Below are 24651 nucleotides of genomic sequence, written 5' to 3'. Positions count from 1 at the left end.
CAGATCTTGAAAACCATGAAGAATTAATACAGGAAGTAGATTAGAAAGTTGTATAACTTTTAATTCTTAACAAAATAACAATAATTTGCTGAAATCGGACAATCCCTTTAAGTGATTAGCTATTTTTATATTAGTCCACTATGTCACCACCATGTGTATTCTGGCTGGTAAGACAAGTGAATCGCATTGCAATGTGACAATCATGCTATTTGCATTTACATTCATTATAAACTGTACAAGAAAACATAACACAATATGGTTTTTAACACAAATGGATCCCATGATTCTCACCTTGACCTTTAAATGGAAGGTGTTAGAATATAAAGGGATTTCAATTTTAATTTCACCATTTTCAGGAATGAAGTAAGTTAAAAACTGTTGTATTTCTCTATTCTCTTCCTCCTCTGATAACATTTTATTAAAAATCCCATCAGTCAAAAACATTTTGGACTGGGTAACTGTCACAGAAACTTCATTCTCTCTTTCTTCTGCAGTCAGATCTCTTCCATCATTTCTACGAATCTTAAGCTAAAATAACCAATTAGAAGAAATACACAAAATGGATTAGTGAAATCAGTAGTTGTGTGTGTGTGTGTGTGTGTGTGGGTGGGTGCGTGCGTGCGTGCGTGCGTGCGTGCGTGTGTGTGTGTGTGTGTGTGATTTTCTAAAATGTGTCAAACATGTATGTTTGCATAGGTCTGCATAGGAGCTATAGAAAAAAAACTATAGGACATTTTGAATTTAGGCTATTTAGAAAGTCTGGTCATGAGGGTGTACATAGCCTCTAAACTCCATTTCTTAATGCATATGTGAAGGCGTCAAATATCACCCCTATGTTAGTGATTTTTTGATAATTGAGGTCAGGGGATATGTAAAAAGGTCCTGTGTGAGAGAAATGTAGATACAATTATTAATATACTTACATAGGTAGTGAAGTTCAGTGTAGGTTTCAACACTGTAGGATAGTTGTAAAACTCACTGTAGTACTCTTTGTCGACAACATACACACTGGACGTTTGATTCCGTGACATACCTACAAAAGGTTAACAGAGATTATATTATTAGAAATCTTAAAGGGAATGTTTTATGTATTCATAAATAATTTGTTTGTTATATTTTTTAATTTAGCTATGTATTTTTTATTTTTCAAAACTTTCCTGAGGAAACCAATATTGGAATACACTTCCTCCATGTATTGTCTGTATAGACCAGGGGTCTCAAACACGCGGCAGTCCCTGAGGTTGTCATCTGAGGCCCACGGGGCACCATATCTCCCTTGGTAGAAGAGAGAGCAGGCCGAAAGAGGAATGGGCCGGCGCTCCTTCATGACATCATGAAGAAGCGCAGTCCATTGGCGGTAGGTGAGCAATGACCACACAGCTCCCTGTAGATATTGCAACCCCCCTGTAGATATTGCCCCACACACCCCCCTTTGTAGATAGTGCTACATTCCCCATGGGGCATACCTCCCAATAGTCTCGGATTCAGCAGGACAGTCCCTGACTCAGGACGGTGGCCCGCTGTCCCGGGGGGTATGTCCCGCTATCAACTGAATCTGCGTCCTCAGGATGCAGATACAGTTGAACCCAATGATGAAGCAAGAAACAGTCAGCTCCCTGCTTTAGCATTAGTTCAGAGCGGAGGAGCAGAGGGAGCTCCTCTACTTGCCGAGGATTCCCCGGGCATAGCGCTACTTTAAGCGCTGTGCCCGGGAAGCTCCTGGCGTCACTGTCCATATATGCACAATAAAGAAATGGAGACAGCACTACCGAATTTTCAAAGTGAAGATCCTTTTATTCCACGATGCAACGTTTCAGCTCGATACGAGCCTTTCTCAAGCATAATAATGTGACACATAAAGCGCGTATATATGCAATACAGGGTCATAAGGCCAATTACATACATATAATAAACTTGTGCAATAGTGCTGCAATAGGTATACAAAATTTTTATATCGATGGGATCCCCTATGGATGTGCTAATACATAAATAGAAAAATAAATAAAAAACATTACATATACATAGTATAAATAGTGCATTCACTGTAATAAGGCCAATCAATCAGATGGGCTACACGTGTATAAAGACATGTGATAATGTAAGAAAACAGGTGTATGGAATAAAGTTAAAAACATCTTACCCTCGCTGGATCGGCTGATAGCGTTGTGCACTTTCCTACTACATGAAAACTAAGCATTGCGTAATCCTAGCACCTGTGTGTATGAGTCATTGCATGATACGTCATTATACGCATGCGCATTGTCTACTGGAGGCGCTAGTCGCCATATTGAAAGAGGGCTATACACCCACAAATGTTTCCCATGGATGACGTCGGATCCTGTCCGTCTCAAATATGAGTCATTGCACATATCGTGGATTCGCATCTGCGCAATGCCCATTAAGGATCGTCGGACCCATTTTGAAAAAGGGCAACATCATTCCATATGTTGCACATACATCCCATCCACTATAGAGTCTAATTGATCAAATATAAAACGATGTGATCTATATATACTATCTCTGTACACCATGAATAAACATTATATCTCAGACCAATAATCCCCATGCCTCATCTGTAATGATGTGGATTTAGGCACACATATGGGTATATATAAAACTCATAATATACAGACACAGATTTACACATCGTCTTTGAGATACTAGCGGAAGACATGAATGACATATATGGGAAAACTTGACAAAAAATAAAATGCATATAATCAGGTGTAAGAATAGTGCAAATATACAGCCTCAACCGATCCTTGAGGCAAATCTTGAGAGTAATATCTAGAATGAAGAGAGAAAAATATAGTTTATAGGAAACTGACAATATATATCAGACCTAAACATTGTAAATAGCATACAGAATATAATTATATTATAGATATGGTCAAATCATTTCCTATTCTCCTAATGCACAGAGGAGGGGGAGGAACAGGGGGAAGATGAATGTACGGGCAGATGTTCAGATCAGAATGTACCACTGGGTTATCTAGAGAAACTTGGAAAGATCTTGAAGTCTATATTGAGACCTCTAGGGGATAAGGTGTCTAATTTAAAAATCCATTCCAACTCCAATCTTTTTAGTTTAGAGATCCTATCTCCACCTCGTCTATGGCGCGGTACATGATCAACAATAAATAGCTTAAAGTCATTCTCGCCATGGTTATTTTCCACAAAATGTTTAGGTAATGGTAGGTCAATTTTCTTGGTACGAATGGTGGACTTATGGTTGTTGATACGTTTTCTGCAATCTAGAGAGGTTTCGCCTACATACAATAATTTACAAGGACATTGGATAATATATATTACATGGTCCGATTTACATGTAAGATGATGTTTAATTTTGTAGGTAGAACCTTTGACAGGATGGGTGAACACCTCGCTCTTAACCATATTCCTACAGTTATTACAACATAAACACGGGAAGCAACCAAATTTTTTGGGGGCTAATAGAGACTGATAATTCTTAGTCAAAGAGCCCACATCAGCATGTACTAAACGATCTCTCAAATTTTTAGTCCTGCGATAGGCTATGCGTGGTGGGACCTCAAATTCCGGGATTTTATCAAAAGAACTCCTAAGTATCCCCCATTCTTTTTTAATGATGTTGGCAATATCATTGCTCTTATGGGAGTATGTAGATACCAGTGTTAGTCTATGGGAGGGCGATTGTTTGCGATTTTGCAGAAGATCACATCTCGAAATTCCCTCCACTATAGATTTTTTATTGTCCAGTAGTTTTTTAGGGTACCCCCGATTCCTGAATTTCTGAGACATATCGCTCAACCTGACGTCGAGAGTTGAAGGATCCTGCACAATCCTTTTCACCCTCAACATCTGGCTATAGGGGAGAGAAGCGATCATAGGATGGGGATGGCAGCTTTCAAACCTCAGTAAATTATTACGGTCTGTAGGTTTACTATACAAATCTGTAGTAAGTTTATGTTCCTGAATATACACTCTAGTGTCAAGAAAATTTAGAGATGTTGTTGAAGAATCCATAGTGAATTTAATGTCATCATCTATACTGTTCAGAAAGCTAAAGAAACATTCCAACTCCACTTGAGTGCCTGTCCAGATGACGAAGACGTCGTCTATGTATCTCCACCACCTCAAAACCTTAGTGAAGTGGGGAGAGACATAGACGGCGCCTTCCTCCAAAGCTGTCATAAACATATTTGCGTATGTGGGAGCCACGTTAGATCCCATGGCCGTACCCCTCCTCTGTGCATAGAAGGAGTCACCAAATAAGAAGTAATTTTCTGTGAGGACAATTTCCAAGAGACACATAAGAAGATTAATACATTCATGGGTATAATTAGACTGTTGTAACGCTTCAGATACAGTATGAAGGCCTCTCGTGTGGTTGATTGAGGTATAGAGACTGCACACATCGAATGATACAAGTGTGCAGTCCCCCGTCAATTCAACCTCACTCAATTTAATCAAAAAGTCAGTGGTGTCCTGAATAAATGATTTGGCATTAGTGGCAAAGTCACGTAACATTTTATCTAGAAAAATGGCGATCGGTGAAAAAATGGAACCGCAACCCGATATAATCGGTCTGCCCGGAGGGTCTACCAATGACTTGTGGATTTTTGGAAGACAGTACAGCACAGGAACCACCAGATGCCGCACCGTCATGAAATCCAACAGGTCACCATCAATGATACCCGCATTATGGGCCTCAACCAATATTGTATCAATGGTATTTTTGATTCTAAATTTAGGATCTCCGGGAAGTGGCTCATAAACATTAATATCTGACAGTTGTCTAGCTAATTCAGCCAAATAGCGCGATGTGTCCATGACCACCAAGGCACCACCCTTGTCCGCGGGCTTGATGGTCAGGGACACATCACGAGAAAGGCCATCAACCGCCACTATCTCATCCCTCGTCAAATTAGGAGGACCTACGAATCTACCATTGTCGCTCTCTCTCAAGGTACGAATACAGTTTTTCACAATATCAATAAATGTATCAATTGCAGGTTCATTAATAAAGGGTTGATGTACACTTTTTTTATGTAGCCCAATTTCTCTTAGTGTGACTTCAGTATGATGTACAGATCTAGTGTCAACATTTTTACCGGCAAACAATACCTTGAATTTTATTTTACGAAAAAAATCAAATAGATCCAGTTCTAATTGGAACCAATCCACACTAGAAGTAGGACTAAACGATAATCCCTTATTCAGGGCTGAAATCTCCACATTAGATAAGTCACGTGATGATATATTTACCACAAGATTTTCTATAGATTTTTGTTGACTTTGTATTCCTTGTTGACAAATTGACGGTCCCTCTTTGCTCTGAAGGCTCGGGTCCTTGTGCCACCTTCTGTGCTTGTGTCCCCCTCTTCTCGGACGTCGATATCCAGATTGACACCTAAAAAACCAGTAGATGTTTCAATATCATCAGTATCGGACGTGTTGGAGAAGCGTTTTCTTCTTTTCATATAATTGGTATTTGTATTACCCTTATTGATGGTAGGGTCTCGTTGCCAATTATAGATCTTCCCGGATTCATAATCCTCGATGTCTCGATGCCATTTCTGGCGTTTGGCGTTCTCACCATTTAGGCGAAATTTCTGCATTGATTCCACTATACGTAACTTGAAATTCTTCAAATCATCTTCAGACAGGAGGGTTTTGAGTGTATCATCCACAGCTTGCATCCGCATCCTGATCTCACAAAGCTCTTTTTGGAGAAATTCAATATTCAGCAACATAATATCTCGTGAATATTTATTTGCGATCTGTATTGATCTTTGACAGAAATCCGCATTATTGGGAAACAGATTTGGTGCCAGGTGTGAACGCATCCCACGGGGTATGCGATTGACTTTGCAATACTCGCCCAGGGTAATCAGATGCAATTCCACTGTGATGGCCTTTTTGGACTCATTCTCCCATTTCAAGTTACGTATAGTGGAATCAATGCAGAAATTTCGCCTAAATGGTGAGAACGCCAAACGCCAGAAATGGCATCGAGACATCGAGGATTATGAATCCGGGAAGATCTATAATTGGCAACGAGACCCTACCATCAATAAGGGTAATACAAATACCAATTATATGAAAAGAAGAAAACGCTTCTCCAACACGTCCGATACTGATGATATTGAAACATCTACTGGTTTTTTAGGTGTCAATCTGGATATCGACGTCCGAGAAGAGGGGGACACAAGCACAGAAGGTGGCACAAGGACCCGAGCCTTCAGAGCAAAGAGGGACCGTCAATTTGTCAACAAGGAATACAAAGTCAACAAAAATCTATAGAAAATCTTGTGGTAAATATATCATCACGTGACTTATCTAATGTGGAGATTTCAGCCCTGAATAAGGGATTATCGTTTAGTCCTACTTCTAGTGTGGATTGGTTCCAATTAGAACTGGATCTATTTGATTTTTTTCGTAAAATAAAATTCAAGGTATTGTTTGCCGGTAAAAATGTTGACACTAGATCTGTACATCATACTGAAGTCACACTAAGAGAAATTGGGCTACATAAAAAAAGTGTACATCAACCCTTTATTAATGAACCTGCAATTGATACATTTATTGATATTGTGAAAAACCGTATTCGTACCTTGAGAGAGAGCGACAATGGTAGATTCGTAGGTCCTCCTAATTTGACGAGGGATGAGATAGTGGCGGTTGATGGCCTTTCTCGTGATGTGTCCCTGACCATCAAGCCCGCGGACAAGGGTGGTGCCTTGGTGGTCATGGACACATCGCGCTATTTGGCTGAATTAGCTAGACAACTGTCAGATATTAATGTTTATGAGCCACTTCCCGGAGATCCTAAATTTAGAATCAAAAATACCATTGATACAATATTGGTTGAGGCCCATAATGCGGGTATCATTGATGGTGACCTGTTGGATTTCATGACGGTGCGGCATCCGGTGGTTCCTGTGCTGTACTGTCTTCCAAAAATCCACAAGTCATTGGTAGACCCTCCGGGCAGACCGATTATATCGGGTTGCGGTTCCATTTTTTCACCGATCGCCATTTTTCTAGATAAAATGTTACGTGACTTTGCCACTAATGCCAAATCATTTATTCAGGACACCACTGACTTTTTGATTAAATTGAGTGAGGTTGAATTGACGGGGGACTGCACACTTGTATCATTCGATGTGTGCAGTCTCTATACCTCAATCAACCACACGAGAGGCCTTCATACTGTATCTGAAGCGTTACAACAGTCTAATTATACCCATGAATGTATTAATCTTCTTATGTGTCTCTTGGAAATTGTCCTCACAGAAAATTACTTCTTATTTGGTGACTCCTTCTATGCACAGAGGAGGGGTACGGCCATGGGATCTAACGTGGCTCCCACATACGCAAATATGTTTATGACAGCTTTGGAGGAAGGCGCCGTCTATGTCTCTCCCCACTTCACTAAGGTTTTGAGGTGGTGGAGATACATAGACGACGTCTTCGTCATCTGGACAGGCACTCAAGTGGAGTTGGAATGTTTCTTTAGCTTTCTGAACAGTATAGATGATGACATTAAATTCACTATGGATTCTTCAACAACATCTCTAAATTTTCTTGACACTAGAGTGTATATTCAGGAACATAAACTTACTACAGATTTGTATAGTAAACCTACAGACCGTAATAATTTACTGAGGTTTGAAAGCTGCCATCCCCATCCTATGATCGCTTCTCTCCCCTATAGCCAGATGTTGAGGGTGAAAAGGATTGTGCAGGATCCTTCAACTCTCGACGTCAGGTTGAGCGATATGTCTCAGAAATTCAGGAATCGGGGGTACCCTAAAAAACTACTGGACAATAAAAAATCTATAGTGGAGGGAATTTCGAGATGTGATCTTCTGCAAAATCGCAAACAATCGCCCTCCCATAGACTAACACTGGTATCTACATACTCCCATAAGAGCAATGATATTGCCAACATCATTAAAAAAGAATGGGGGATACTTAGGAGTTCTTTTGATAAAATCCCGGAATTTGAGGTCCCACCACGCATAGCCTATCGCAGGACTAAAAATTTGAGAGATCGTTTAGTACATGCTGATGTGGGCTCTTTGACTAAGAATTATCAGTCTCTATTAGCCCCCAAAAAATTTGGTTGCTTCCCGTGTTTATGTTGTAATAACTGTAGGAATATGGTTAAGAGCGAGGTGTTCACCCATCCTGTCAAAGGTTCTACCTACAAAATTAAACATCATCTTACATGTAAATCGGACCATGTAATATATATTATCCAATGTCCTTGTAAATTATTGTATGTAGGCGAAACCTCTCTAGATTGCAGAAAACGTATCAACAACCATAAGTCCACCATTCGTACCAAGAAAATTGACCTACCATTACCTAAACATTTTGTGGAAAATAACCATGGCGAGAATGACTTTAAGCTATTTATTGTTGATCATGTACCGCGCCATAGACGAGGTGGAGATAGGATCTCTAAACTAAAAAGATTGGAGTTGGAATGGATTTTTAAATTAGACACCTTATCCCCTAGAGGTCTCAATATAGACTTCAAGATCTTTCCAAGTTTCTCTAGATAACCCAGTGGTACATTCTGATCTGAACATCTGCCCGTACATTCATCTTCCCCCTGTTCCTCCCCCTCCTCTGTGCATTAGGAGAATAGGAAATGATTTGACCATATCTATAATATAATTATATTCTGTATGCTATTTACAATGTTTAGGTCTGATATATATTGTCAGTTTCCTATAAACTATATTTTTCTCTCTTCATTCTAGATATTACTCTCAAGATTTGCCTCAAGGATCGGTTGAGGCTGTATATTTGCACTATTCTTACACCTGATTATATGCATTTTATTTTTTGTCAAGTTTTCCCATATATGTCATTCATGTCTTCCGCTAGTATCTCAAAGACGATGTGTAAATCTGTGTCTGTATATTATGAGTTTTATATATACCCATATGTGTGCCTAAATCCACATCATTACAGATGAGGCATGGGGATTATTGGTCTGAGATATAATGTTTATTCATGGTGTACAGAGATAGTATATATAGATCACATCGTTTTATATTTGATCAATTAGACTCTATAGTGGATGGGATGTATGTGCAACATATGGAATGATGTTGCCCTTTTTCAAAATGGGTCCGACGATCCTTAATGGGCATTGCGCAGATGCGAATCCACGATATGTGCAATGACTCATATTTGAGACGGACAGGATCCGACGTCATCCATGGGAAACATTTGTGGGTGTATAGCCCTCTTTCAATATGGCGACTAGCGCCTCCAGTAGACAATGCGCATGCGTATAATGACGTATCATGCAATGACTCATACACACAGGTGCTAGGATTACGCAATGCTTAGTTTTCATGTAGTAGGAAAGTGCACAACGCTATCAGCCGATCCAGCGAGGGTAAGATGTTTTTAACTTTATTCCATACACCTGTTTTCTTACATTATCACATGTCTTTATACACGTGTAGCCCATCTGATTGATTGGCCTTATTACAGTGAATGCACTATTTATACTATGTATATGTAATGTTTTTTATTTATTTTTCTATTTATGTATTAGCACATCCATAGGGGATCCCATCGATATAAAAATTTTGTATACCTATTGCAGCACTATTGCACAAGTTTATTATATGTATGTAATTGGCCTTATGACCCTGTATTGCATATATACGCGCTTTATGTGTCACATTATTATGCTTGAGAAAGGCTCGTATCGAGCTGAAACGTTGCATCGTGGAATAAAAGGATCTTCACTTTGAAAATTCGGTAGTGCTGTCTCCATTTCTTTATTGTCTTGATTGAGGGGTCACTTGGACTGTGACCCAGGAGACGTGCACCCTTCTGAAAAATTTATACTGTGCTGCTGATCTATACATGTCCATATATGCACAGTGACATCAGGGGTTCCCTCTAGAAGCGGAATCCCCGATCCAAGCTCTGGCTGGGGATTCCACTCCTAGAGGGAGTCCCAATGGCGCTATCTTCAATTGGGTGTGGCACTATCTACTGGGGGCGCTATCTTCAAGGGGGTGTGGCACTATCTACAGAGGGCACTGTGGCATTATCTACAGAAGGCACTGTGGCAGTATCTACTGAGGGCACTGTGGCAGTATCTACAGCGAGCACTGTGGCAGTATCTTCAGTGGGCACTGTGGCAATATCTACAGAGGGCAGTGTGGCATAACCTACAGAGGGCACTGTGGCATTATCTACAGAGGGCACTGTGGCAATATCTACAGAGGGCACTGTGGCATTATCTACAGAGGGCAGTGTGGCAGTATCTACAGAGGGCAGTGTGGCAGTAGCTACAGAGGGCACTGTGGCATTATCTAGGAGGGGTGTGGCATTATCTACAGGAAGGGGTGGCAGTATCTACAGAGGGCACTGTGGCAATATCTACAGAGGGCTCTGTGGCATTGTTTACAGAGGGCATTATGGCAATATCTACAGAGGGAACTGTGGCATTGTCTAAAAAGGGGCTGCCCAATCTTGACATTTTTGTGTCTCCCAAATGCTGCCAACTGAGCCATCACACTGCATTTAGCGACATATAAACTGGAAAACTGGATTGTTAAAATAAGCACATGGGGTAAACTCACACATTTGCGGTAAGTTTAAACCTAACGGTATTATTATAAATAAAACCAGAACAAGAAACAAGTCACGACCAGGTGTTTGAAAAAATACAAATAATCTTTATTAAAGTCAATTAGACACATGGAGACAACGTATAACACTTAGACATAATAAAATGCCATGGACCCTCGAACACAAACGGAATCCGAACGTAAAAGCAGAGTAGCCCCCCAGATGTAAAAATGGTCTGACACAACCTATATATGGCTAAAGTGCATAAGTACATATTAATGAGCAGGTACTAGGCATGGTACGCTTTGCACAGATGAACACATAAATAAGTATAGAGAATATATATAAGGTACAATCTAAGTAAAAACGACATATAAAGTAGTATACCTACACCTGCGTATAAGAAGATAAATAGGAGATCAAGACCAAGAGGGGGACCTCTGCTTAACCCAACGCGCGTTTCGCTGGTGCTTCGTCAGGGGTTGATCTGTTTCTTGTTCTGGTTTAGTTTTAATTAGTCACTAGGACCACTAGTATCATTCGGGGTATTATTCGGTTTGCGGTATTATTATAAATGTAGTATTGTTATAGTAGTTCATATAACTAATTGATTAACAATAATTTTGTATTGTATCAAATTTGAAAATAATGCAGCCCGTCAACATCACATTTTTTCTATGTGCGGCCCATTTACCTGGCCGAGTTTGAGACCCCTGGTATAGACAGTGCAGCAAGGTATATACTTATATGTGTAGTATGTAGTACTACCATTATTCGATACAGTTTAGGCTTCATTTACATCTGCGTCAGGGCTCCATTCCGACATCGGAACAGAGCCCTGATGGACACTAACGGAAACCATAGTCGACTACGTTATTGATTCCGTCAACACGATGGAACCCTTGCACAACTGAGACAAACGGAAACCATTGGCACCTGATCTATCACCTATGGTTTCCGTTTGTGTCAGTCAGGGCTCCGTTCCGACAGAAAGCTCCGACGGAACTTTGGAACGGAGCCCTGATGCAGATGTGAACATAACCTTATATATCAAAGTTGACAAGTAAAGCTACAGAGAAGTTTTAGCCTGTTTCTAGAAGTCAGTGTGAAAGCTGGAATATTTCAATATTTTTTATGTGTATATTTATATGTTTAAAATAAAAACCTGATTTAAATAATATGTGATTTTCTGGTGATACATCCCCTTTAATTTCAAAATATAATAAAGAGGTAAGAGCATGTAATATTCGAAAGTGGTTATAGAATGGTTCTCCCCCACGCACCCACTCACCAACATTTTTTAATGCTTTATTTTGTAAAATCATTGAATCACAGTTGATTTAATTACTTTTTTAATACTGATCAACATAAGTGTTCTATGTAATGCAGTGACCATTGCAGGGGATATGTACAAATGAATCGCTGACCTCGTAAACATGAATAGGCCAGGTCCCCAGAATGAGAAACGCTCTTTGTGAATGGCTCTCTTCTCTGGTTCATAGAGGAGGAATCCTCCTTCTATGATGTCCATACAACCTCTTAAATACCCCACCACTCCTCCAATGATAGTTCTTTGGTCCTTCGTCAGTCTTTGCCTACAAAACTACAGTGATGATGACTGGAGTAGCAAATCACTGGCTGCAATGGGGACATGTCAGACCAATGACATCATTGATGCAGCCAAAGATATGTCATCACTGCACCATTGTAAACAAAGACTGATATAGTTCTTTTGCATGATGGCAGGTCCATCCTATGCACTACAGGATTTTAACTCACAGTTCACAAAGTTCACAAATAAGAAGTTAGTGACCCTAGAGAAACATTATTGTCAAAACATTTTATTATTTTTGTACTAAACTTTTCAATTGCAGAAAGGGGTAGCCTTAAGCTAATACTGGAGGATAAAACCATGGTTCTAACTTTCCTTCATAATATAGGCTGTGAGCCAATCGTAATTATGGAATAGCTGCAACCAGAACGGATACGTTTCTCGTGAACTGAATGTGTACTATGAAAATGGGAACCGGATAGAAAGCTGCCTTAATGGTGTTTTAGGGTTTATACAACCTTATACAGCAATGCTAATACAATTGAAAGTTCTATACACATTACATTAACCCCTTAAGGACGCAGCCTAGTTTGGGCCTTAAGGCTCAGAGGCCATTTTTCAAATCTGACATATTTCACTTTATGTGGTAATAACGTCGGAATGCTTAAACCTATCCAAGCGATTCTGAGATTGTTTTCTCGTGACACTTTGGGCTTCATGTTCGTGGTAAAATTTGGTCGATATATTCAGTCTTTATTTGTGAAAAATTGCAAAATTTAGAGAAAATTTACAAAAAATAGCATTTTTCAGAATTTAAATGCATCTGCTTGTAAAACAGACGGTTATACCACCCAAAATAGTTACTAGCTCACATTTCCCATATGTCTACTTTAGATTGGCATCATTTTTTGAACATTATTTTATTTTTCTTGGACGTTACAAGGCTTAGAACATAAACAGCAATTTCTCATATTCTTAAGAAAATTTCAAAAGCCTTTTTTTGAAGGTACCAGTTCAGTTCTGAAGTGGATTTGAGGCGCCTATGTATTAGAAACCCCCATAAAACACCCCATTTTAAAAACTAGACCCCTCAAAGTATTCAAAACAGCATATAGAAAGTTTTTTAACCCTTCAGGCATTTCACAGGAATTAAAGCAAAGTGGAAATGAAATTTGCAAATTTCATTTTTTCTGCTGAATTTCAATTTTATTCAATTTTTTTCGTGTAACACTGAAGGTTTTACCAGAGAAACACTACTAAATATGTATTGTCCAGATTCTGCAGTTTTTAGAAATGTCCCACATGTGGCTCTAGTGAGCTCGTGGACTAAAACACAAGCCCCAGCAGCAAAGAAGCACCTAGTGCATTTTGAGGCCTCTTTTTTATTAGAATATATTTTAGGCAGCATGCCAGGTTTGAAGAGGCGTTGAGGTATCAAAACAATGGAAACCCACCAGAAGTGACCCCATTTTGGAAATTACACCCCTCAAGGAATTCATTTATGGTTTTTGTTATCATTTTGACCGCACAGTTTTTTCACAGCACCTATTTGAATTGGGCTGTGAAATGAAAAAAATTATATTTTTTCCAATAAGATGTCATTTTTGATCAAAATTTCTTATTTTCACAGGGAACAACATACCCCATTTTGTTGCCCAATTTGTCCTTAGTGCGGCAATACCCCATTTGTGGTGATAAACTGCCGTTTGGGCCCATGGGAGGGCTCAGAAGGAAAGGAGCGCTATGTGTTTGTTGGAGTCCAGATTTTGCTGGATTGGTTTTCGGGTGCCATGTCGCATTTGCAGAGCCCCAGAGGTATCAAAGCAATGGAAACCCACCAGAAGTGACCCCATTTTGGAAACTACACCCCTCAAGGAATTCATTTATGGTTTTTGTTATGATTTTGACCGCACAGTTTTTTCACAGCACCTATTTGAATTGGGGTGTGAAATGAAAAAAATGATATTTTTTCCAATAAGATGTCATTTTTGATCAAAATTTCTTATTTTCACAGGGAACAACATACCCCATTTTGTTGCCCAATTTGTCCTTAGTGCGGCAATACCCCATTTGAGGTGATAAACTGCCGTTTGGGCCCATGGGAGGGCTCAGAAGGAAAGGACCACCATTTGGCCTACTGGAGCTTTTCTGGTGCTAAGTCATGTATGCAGAAGCCCCTGAGGTACCAGTACAGGTGAAACCCCCGAGAAGTGACCCCATTTTAAAAACTACACCCCTTAAGACATTCATCTAGAGGTGTAGTGAGCAATTTGACACCACAGGTATTGTGTAAAAGATAATGCGCAGCAGATGGTGCAGAGTGAGATTTGCAATTTTATATATATATATGCCATTTCAGTGTCCAATATATTGTGCCCAGCATGCGCCACCGGAGATATACACCCCTTAAATTGTAATGTGGGTTCTCCTGGGTACGGCAATACCCTACATGTGGCTGTTATCAGCTGCCTGGGCATACGGCAGGGCTCAGAAGGGAAAGATGAGGGGGGTAAGCTGTGCGGAGTGCATCAGGGTAAATTAAAAATCAAGGGATGTATGATACATTTTAAAACAATCTTTTATACAGAGCCCTGGTTTGTCGGGACACGTGTCACATTGGTATATTGTGACTTTCCTTATCCCCCTCTTATAGCAGACTCTGCACCTCTTTTGACTCTTTCCCTTTCCACCGGTTTGGGGAACTTCTCCTGGAAAGTGTTGCCCTGGTACGATGCTTGTGGCCTCGCTTCCAGAAGTACTGGGTGCCCCCACTTCCTGGTCCCTAAAGATTAGATCTTGAAATTCCAGGAAAGTTCCCGTCTGGCCTGCACATCGACGTAGCACGTACGCATTGTACAAAGCCATCTGTATGATGTGCCCGGCCAGCTTCTTATACCACACCGCATGGCGCTGTAGGGCTTCAGGACTTGATTTGACAAGTCCATCCCTCCCATGTACCTATTGTAGTCCAGGATGCAGTCTGGTTTGGGGGTGGCCTTTCCTTCATATATCCTAAACCTGTAGGTATACCCTGATGCACTCTCACAGCTTATACATCTTCCCGCCATACCTTGGCCTCTTACCCGGCAGGTACTGGCGGAATTGAACCCTCCCTTTAAAATGTACCAGGGACTCATCAATAGAAATACACTTCTCGGGGGTGTATGCTTGGGAAAACCGGGCACTGAAACGGTCTAATAGGGGTCTCCGTTTATACAAACGGTCAAAACTGGGGTCATCTCGGGGTGGGCACGGCTCATTATCAGTATAATGTGAGAAGCGAAGTATTGCCTCATTTATTCATTTTTTTAGGTTCCAGGTCAGTTCTGAAGTTGCTTTGAGGGGCCCATATATTAGAAACCCCTATCAAACACCCTATTTTAGAAACTAGACCCCTCAAAGTATTCACAACAGCATTTAGAAAGTTTATGAACCCTTTAGGTGTTTCACAGAAATTTAGAGCAAAGTAGAGGTGAAATCAACTTTTTTTTTTTGTCAGAAAATCCTCTTTATACCATTTTTTTTCTATAACACAAAAGGTTTTATCAGAGAAACGCAACTCAATACTTATTGCCCAGATTCTGCAGTTTAGAGAAATATCCCACATGTGGCCCTAGTGTGGTAATGGACTGAAGCAACGGCCTCCGAAGCAAAGGAGCACCTAGTGGATTTTGAGGCCTCCTTTTTATTAGGCACCATGTCCGGTTTGAAGAGGTCTTGTGGTGCCAAAACATTGGAAACCCCCCAAAAGTGACCCCATTTTGGAAACTAGACCCCTTGAGGAATCCATTGTAGTTTTCATGGGGTGCATGCGGCTTTTTGATCAGTTTTTATTCTATTTTTAGGTGGCGTGGTGACTAAAAAACAGCAATTCTACTATTGTTTTTTTATTCTATTTTTTTTACAGCGTTCACCGTGCGCTATAAATGACATATTCACTTTATTCTGCGGGGCGATACGATTACAGCGATACCAGATGTTTATAGTTTTTTTATGTCTTATGGCATTTACACAATAAAATACGTTTTGTAAACAATCATTCACTTTTTGTGTTACCTTATTCTAAGAGCCATAACGTTTTTATTTTTCCATCAATAAAGCCGTGCGAGGACTTATTTTTTGCGTAACGAACTGTAGTTTCTATCAGGACCATTTTTCGGTACATGCGACTTTTTGATCTCTTTTTATTCCATTTTTTGGGAGGTGAAGTGACCAAAGAATTGTTATTGTGGTACGGTTTATTAATTATTTTTTTTACGGCGTTCACCGTGCGGGATACATAACAAAATAATTTTGTAGTTCAGGCCGTTACGGACGCGGCGATACCAATTATGTATAGTTTATTTGTTTGTTTATATATTTTTATTCATAATAAAGGACTGATCAGGGAAAAATGGGGACTTTTACTTTTATTACTTTTAAAACTCTTATTTTCTTATTTTTACACAACTTTTTTTAACTTTTTTTTTACTTTATTACTTTGTCCCACTAGGGGACTTGAGGGCAGGAGGCCCTGATCGCTAATCTAATACACTGCACTACATGCGTAGTGCAGTGTATTAGAGCTGTCAGCTACTCACTGACAGCAAGCATAGTGGGTCCTGACGTTGTCAGGACCCACTAGGCTTCCGTCTATGGCATAGCCGGACGCCATTGCTTGGTGTCCGGTTGCCATAGTCACCATCGCCGGCCGCTATCGCGTAGCAGGCCGGCGATGGCGGATTAACCCCTAAGAAGCCGCGATCGCTATTGAACGCGGCTTCTGAGGGGTTAATCGGCGGGGGAGCTCCGCGATCGGTCCCGGCACATTGAGCAGTGATAGTCTGCTGTCGGAAACAGCAGCTATCACAGCTCATGAACGCGCCCCGCGCGAACGGCGCCGTGTTTACTCCATGACCTACTATTAGGTCACTGAGCGCGAACGCTACAGTTAGCATGACCTAATAGTAGGTCATGGAGCGTTAAGGGGTTAAAATAGCTATCATTCCAGGGACAAAACTTGGTAATGTGAGGGCTACACGCACCTAGACTTTTCGTAGCACTACTGATTTATTTTAACTCTTGAGTGACTGCTGCAGTTCACAAATTACATGCAACTCCCTGTATTCATTTATACTGCAGCTGTAGCTCAATAGTTAAAATCAATCAGTAGCACTACAAAAAGTCTAGGTGTAGCCCCAGTCAAAAAGTTTTAATGAAAACATACACAAACTTTGAATGCTATTTTAAAGAAATATAAATTGATTTGTAACTAATGAAGTTGGTAAGTGTAAAGAAAATCAATTTTTTCACAAATTTCTGTGGTTAACAACATAATTGCACGGTTATAAAACTACTTGCTAAATAATTCGGCATCGCTATGTTAGGGAGACGTGTGACTCACTCATATAAACTTTCCAAAAGAATGTATTTCTTTTTTTTATTGAAAATGCAATAAATTATTAGGGAAATATAAGGTCACAAGTAAATACTTGGATGCGGACTCTTGACCAGTTGATGCTTAAAATGTTTAAAGGGAACCTGTCACCAGCATTTCACCTATTGAACTTTACATATCCCTCACTGGCCGCTGCTATCAAAAATTAATTGCCGTTATAGCCTCTCATAAACTCCTCCTCCGACTGTAAATAACGGTGTGCAAACATTTCGCCTTTTATCATAATAAATCGAGTGTCCTGTTGTGCGCTCACACCAGAAGAGGACATCAATGCACAGGCGCAGGATTTTGTGTGCTGGGGGAAGGCGAGGAGCTGTCAATCAAAAGTACAGAGGCGGGGTAAACTCGGAAAGACTTGAGGAATGAAGATATGACTCTTTTCAAACTAAGATATGACTCTTTTATGCTCATTAGCAGGAACACAAAAAAACTGAATAGTAAAGCTACAGAGCCGACTAAGAAGACAATTATAGGTTATATAGAAATGATTTTTCACCCACTACCACCAGGTATTGCTGGTTTAATAGGTGAAATGCTTATGACAGGTTCCTTTTAAGGGTGAAATTTCAGCGCATAAATAAATGTGCAACTATATATAGTAAAATCTGTAGTCTTTAAAGATTAATGTTTCTTTAATTATTTCAAAATTTCCCATTTTAAAGTAGAAATCCTTTCAGTGGTGTTGTACAGAAACACAAATTCCATTCTAAGCCAAATGTTTAGCAAAAGAATATCCAGTGGAAACAGTCTCCCAGTCTCATCTTCCCATTTCTACTAAAACCTACTGTATGAACCTATTGCAATTGCCAAAGATTCTAACAACAAAAGGCCAAAGGCTGAACAATTGCTGCCAAAGTATTCACTACTTTTCCATTTCATTTCACAACGGAGTTTAAAAGGTAATGATATGCACTACTGATTTTCTTAAGTAGTCTCAAGACTCATCAGTCAGCCCAAACAACAAACAGCTGAGACTCCATTATGAAGTGAAGGAAAAATATATAGAAAATGTCCATTATTTATGAGCAGTGAGGTTTCAGGTTGAATGGTAACTGTGAAAGTAGCAACCAATTTCTACACTTTCAATATAACTGGTTAACAGCACACATAATAACTTAAAAGGGTTGTCCCACGACATAAAGTGCTAATTAAATAAGTTCTTATATTAAACAAATCATTTTACCAATTGGAAGTGCTTAAAAAAAAAAAAAGGGAGTGATCCAGAGATATACCAACTACTACGTTAGTTTGGTGTCTCCTGCTGTTTAAACTGTACGGATCTTTGCACATCAGATACACCAGCTAAAACGTATGTATTTCCTACCCAAGAACCATAAGACACATGTTAATCCCCCAGGCAGACCTATTGTGGGAGGAAGAGGTTCAATTACTGAGCCACTTTCCCGCTACCTTGATTGGCTTTTGCGTCCTATGCTCCAAAGTGTTCAATCGTATTTACTGGACACCGAATCCCTGCTACAAAATCTCATTCATTTCAATGGGGACACTGGTTACAGTCTTGCCACTATTGATGTGACAAGTCTGTATATCAGGATTCATCACAGTGATGGTATAATGGCCACTAAGTCATTCCTGGAAAGGAAAGGCAAAAGCAAGGTCTGTGTAGACTTTGTGTGTGAAGCATTGGACTTTGTTTTGACCTATAATGCCTTTCGTTTTGGGAATTGGTTCGCACAACGGACCCGTACTGCTACGGGGACACCTGTTGCGCTGAGATTTTCAAATTTATTTTCAGCTATCTGGGAGGAGAAATACATTTACAATATTAGGAACCTTTATGTCAAATATATAAGATACTGGTTGTAACGTCTATGGCCACGGCCCGTCGTTCTGACTTTCCCCTCAATGGCCGCAGCCATGGACATGTGTGTTCCCTGCAGCGTCGTCCCCCTATGAGATGCTGACACTCACTTCCTGGTATCGAGACTGTCTCCAGAGGGAGCGCGCGCCCGTGCATGCACGGTCTTAAAGGGCCAGTGCGCACATAATTGCAGGAAGTCTGCAATCAAGCCCAGAATGCTACTGGACTATAAAAAGGGCTCTGCCCTCTTGTTCTTTGAATGAGCGTTGTTCGTTACCCAAAGTTTGTCTTGCAAATGGTCTCCTAGTGTCTTCCAGTTCCCAAGTGTTCCCTGTTCCTGTATCCTGTATCCCGTGCTGTCCTGGTCAAGTGCCGTGCTGAAGCGGTTGTCATATTCTGTTACTCCACACCTGACGTCTACCTGCTGCCTGGTCCCAGCCGAGCCTGCCTTGCTACTGTCCGAGTTGCCACAGGTACCCTTTCTGGACTATAGACTCTGTACTATACCTGTTTGGCCAGCTGACATCCCGCTACGTTGTACGGCCCAGTGGGTCCACACCCCGCATCGTGACAGTTCCAGACGGCATGATGACTGGGTGTAGCTGCTCCCGTGGGCAGAATTCTCCTATAATAACCACACTAGTGAGTCCACCACTTCCAGTCCGTTCTTCATCGTCTACGGCCAACATCCTCGAATACCTCTTCCTGTCTCTACTATGTCCCAGGTACCTGCAGCTGACTATTCCTTCAGGGACTTTCTGCAGATATGGCAACAGACCCGATCTTCAATCCTTTTGGCAGTGGACCGCATGAAGAGAAAGGCAGATACTAGAAGACGGGGTCCTCTTCAGTTTCTTCCATGTACTAAGGTCTGGTTGTCTTCAAAGAATATCTGGCTGAGGGTGCCGTCCTGCAAATTTTCTCCTAGGTTCCTCGGACCCTTTGAGATCCTGCTACAGATTAACCTGGTGTCTTACAAGCTGCGGCTGCCTCCTACCCTCAAGATCCCTAACTCCTTCCATGTCTCCTTGCTGAAGCCCGTGGTCCTGGACTGCTACTCCAAGACTCCTAGTTCCGCAATGGCTCATGGCGGCTCGTCAGGGACTTTCGAATTAAGGGAGGTTCTGGACACAAAGAAGGTGGGAGGAAGGATGTTTTATTTGGTGGATTGCAGGGGATTCTGTCCAGAAGAGAAGTCTTGGGAGCAAGAGGAGAACATCGATGCCCCTGTCCTCATGAGGAAGTTTCTCTGCCGCTCTGGTCCCAAGAAGAAGGGGAGTAAGAGGGGGGATACTGTAACGTCTTTGGTCACGGCCCGTCGTTCTGACTTACGCCTCGACGGCCGCGGCCATGGACATGTGTGTTCCCTGCAGCGTCCCTCCCTGTGAGATGCCGGCACTCACTTCCTGGTATCGAGACTGCCTCCGTGCGTGCACGGTCTTAAAGGGCCAGTGCGCGCATAATTGCAGGAAGTCTGCAGTCAAGCCCAGAATGCTACTGGACTATAAAAAGGGCTTTGCCCTCTTGTTCTTTGCCTGAGCATTGTTCGTTACCCAAAGTTTGTCTTGCAAATGGTCTCCCAATGTCTTTCAGTTCCCAGTTCCTGTATCCCGTGCTATCCTGGTCAAGTGCCGTGCTGAAGATGTTGTCGTGCTCTGCTACTCCATGCCTGACGTCTACCTGCTGCCTGGTCCCAGCCGAGCCTGCCTTGCTACTGTCCGAGTTGCCACAGGCCCTTTCTGGACTATAGACTCGGTACTATACCGGTTTGGCCAGCTGACATCCCGCTAAGCGGTACGGCCCAGTGGGTCCACACCCCGCATCGTGACACTGGTCAAGATTTATTGACGACGTTCTAATAATATGGTCAGGCACCCCAATACAATTTGAAGAGTTCATTCAGTAGATCAATACGAATTATGTAAATATGGAGTTTACTGCAAATTTTGTGGATTCATAGCGTAGAATTCCTGGATGTTAAAATGAAAGTAGATGAGAGAGGTATGCATATGAGTGGGTTTCGCAAACCCACAGCAACCAATGCACTTTTGCATCATGATACCTTCCACCCACCACATGTTAAGAGATCTTTGCCATATGGCCAGTTTTAGAACAATCGATGGATTGACTGAGAGCAAGAGGCTACAGTGAGGCTACTGTCAGAATGCTTCACTAGAGCACTTCGGTGCAATTGTAACAACCTACTTTTTGAGAATCTGAAAAAAGATTTTGTGTTTTCTTTTCAATATAGCCCCTAAGCAGGTCTCATCAATAGTGCCATTAGGAAACATTGGCACATTATAGGGGCCGATATGGATCTAGCAGAGAAAGCTAGTTATCCCCCTATAGTCTCCTTTGGAAGATGCAAAAATCTACAGGGTGAACTAGTAAAAGGTCGTGTTTCGAATAGGAAGGGAGATTGGTTGAGAGATATTGCACCCATAGGTCATATGCACACTGGTAAAAAAGTCAGAATGGGTGCAGTACAACATGACATCCCGCATCTTATCACTTGCAAATCAAATTTCCTAGTCTATGTGGTATTATGCCCTTGCAGATTTTTCTACATAGGCAAAACAATACGCCCCGTATTTAAACGCATTGGTGAACATGCATAATGAATCTTACAGGAAAGAGATCCCCCGGATTAATAAATCATATACGAGAGTGTAACGTCTATGGCCACGGTCCGTCGTGCTGCCTTAAACCTCAATGGCCGTGACCATCGACATCTTACCTCTGTGCAGCGTCATCCTCCTGTGAGGCGCCGGCACTCACTTCTGGACTTCGAGACTGTCTCCGGCTCGCGTGCGCGCCCGCACGGTCTTAAAGGGCCAGTGCGCGCATTTTGCAGGAAGTCTGTAATCTAGCCCAGGATACCCTGGGCTATAAAAAGGGCTCTGCCCTCTTGCTCTTTGCCAGAGCATTGTTTGTTACCCATAGTTTGTCGTGCTAATGGTCTCCCAGTGTCATCCAGTTTCCCAGTGTACCTTGTTCCTGTGTCCCGTATCCTGTTTCCGCACTATCCAGTACTAGTGCCGTGCTGTTGCCGTGCTGTGCTACAGTCTCACATGATTTGCTACGCCTCTCGTGATGCCTTCCCGTCACCTGGTCCTGGACGTGCCTGCCTCGCTACTGCCTACGATTGCCTCAGGTATCCTCGCTGAACTATTTGAACTCTGTACTTACCTGTTTGGCCAGCTGCCATCCCACTATGCGGTACGGCCCAGTGGGTCCACACCCCGCATCGTGACAGTACACTCTGGCCATGGACTCCGCTGGTCAATTCAAGGGCTTGACACCCTCCCAAGCCATGCAGGCGGACCTGCTGGATCTCCGAGCTAGGCAGGATCAGCTCCTTGTGGCAGTGGACTCTATGGCGCAGCAGCTAGGGATGCTAGTTGCTTCTCTTCCTGCCTCTATGCAAGTCCTTCAAGCTGATCTTCCTGTTACTCCTCCTGGCAGTTTCTGTCGGTTCTCGCTGCCATTGCCCTCTCGGTTCAATGGAGACGCCAGTGCTTGTCGGGGGTTTTCTAAACCAATGCCACATTCTTTTTACCCTGCACTCTCGAGCATTTCCGTCGGACGGAGCCAAGATCGCATTCATCATATCCCTCCTGACTGGCAAGGCCCTGGCATGGGCTAATTCTATCTGGGAACGTCAGGGACCCGAGACCCAAGATTTCCAGGTGTTCGTTTGAATATTCTGAACTGTTTTTGAGGAGCCTGGGTGAGTCTCATCGGCAGCCACTGCCATCTTCAACCTTCGCCAAGAGGACACCTCCATGGGCGAGTATATGATCCAGTTCCGGAATCTGGCAGGAGAGCTATCCTGGAACAATGAAGCCTTGGTGACATCCTATTGGCATGGCCTGTCGTCTGAGATCAAGGATGAACTGGCCGCTCGAGACCTGCCTCCTGCCTTGGATGACTTCTGCTTGCCACTCGGGTAGACATAAGGCTGAGGGAGAGATCTCACGAGGTTCGTCAGGAGCATCGGCACCCAACTTTCAGCAACCCCTCTTGCCTGCTTCTATTGCTTTGCCCGAGGTCCCGATGCAAGTAGACCGACTAAAATTATCGGTCCAGGAGAAACAACGCAGGCGCACCTCTGGACTTTGCTTATATTACGGCCTCGCTGGCCATGTTGTGCGTCTGTGCCCTCACAAGCCAAAAAACCCCAGTGCCTAGGTTTGGTTGGAGAGACAACCCTGGACGTCAACACACTGAATCAAGTACTCTCTTCCAAACTATTCATTCCCGTAGTCATCATTGCTCATCCAGCTCCCTAAATAGTTCTTGCATAATTTGGAGGTGTGCTTTGGGTCACTGTCCTGTTGTAGGATGAAATTGGCTCCAATCAAGCGCTGTCCACAGGGTATGGCATGGCGTTGCAAAATGGAGTGATAGCCTTCCTTATTTAAAATCCCTTTTACCTTGTACAAATCTCCCACTTTACCAGCACCAAAGCAACCCCAGACCATCACATTACCTCCACCATGCTTGACAGATGGCGTCAGGCACTCTTCCAGCATCTTTTCAGTTGTTCTGCGTCTCACAAATGTTCTTCTGTGTGATCCAAACACCTCTAACTTCGATTCGTCTGTCCATAACACTTTTTTCCAATCTTCCTCTGTCCAATGTCTGTGTGCTTTTGTCCATATTAATCTTTTCCTTTTATTAGCCAGTCTCAGATATGGCTTTTTCTTTGCCACTCTGCCCTGAAGGCCAGCATCCCGGAGTCGCCTCTTCACTGTAGACGTTGACACTGGCGTTTTGCGAGTACTATTTAATGAAGCTGCCAGTTGAGGACCTGTGAGGCGTCTATTTCTCAAACTAGAGACTCTAATGTACTTGTCTTGTTGCTCAGTTGTGCAGCGGGGCCTCCCACTTCTCTTTCTACTCTGGTTAGAGCCTGTTTGTGCTGTCCTCTGAAGGGAGTAGTACACACCGTTGTAGGAAATCTTCAGTTTCTTGGCAATTTCTCGCATGGAATAGCCTTCATTTCCAAGAACAAGAATAGACTGTTGAGTTTCACATGAAAGCTCTCTTTTTCTAGCCATTTTGAGAGTTTAATCAAACCCACAAATGTAATGCTCCAGATTCTCAACTAGCTCAAAGGAAGGTCAGTTTTATAGCTCCTCTAAACAGCAAAACTGTTTACAGCGGTGCTAACATAATTGCACAAGGGTTTTCAAGTGTTTTCTAATCATCCATTAGCCTTCTAACACAGATAGCAAACAC

The 24651-nt window shown here is 42.0% G+C and overlaps 1 protein-coding gene across 1 annotated transcript in view; it reads right to left on the bottom strand.

The window, feature by feature from the left end:
* The window catches only part of CD109 (CD109 molecule), a 203979-nt gene that overhangs the window by 90544 nt on the left and 88784 nt on the right, over nt 1-24651 (bottom strand). The window contains exons 10-11 of the mRNA XM_075862035.1: nt 924-1033; nt 292-528 (exon numbers count right to left, since the gene is read on the bottom strand). Of these exons, the coding sequence (XP_075718150.1) occupies nt 292-528; nt 924-1033 (347 nt within the window). The remainder of the gene's footprint in view (nt 1-291; nt 529-923; nt 1034-24651) is intronic.

This window comes from Rhinoderma darwinii, chromosome 4 (assembly GCF_050947455.1).
Source record: "Rhinoderma darwinii isolate aRhiDar2 chromosome 4, aRhiDar2.hap1, whole genome shotgun sequence".
NCBI classification, from domain to species: Eukaryota; Metazoa; Chordata; class Amphibia; order Anura; family Rhinodermatidae; genus Rhinoderma; species Rhinoderma darwinii.
The sequence above is the reverse complement of the archived record's forward strand: the minus strand, read 5'-3'. Positions and strand labels throughout refer to the sequence as shown.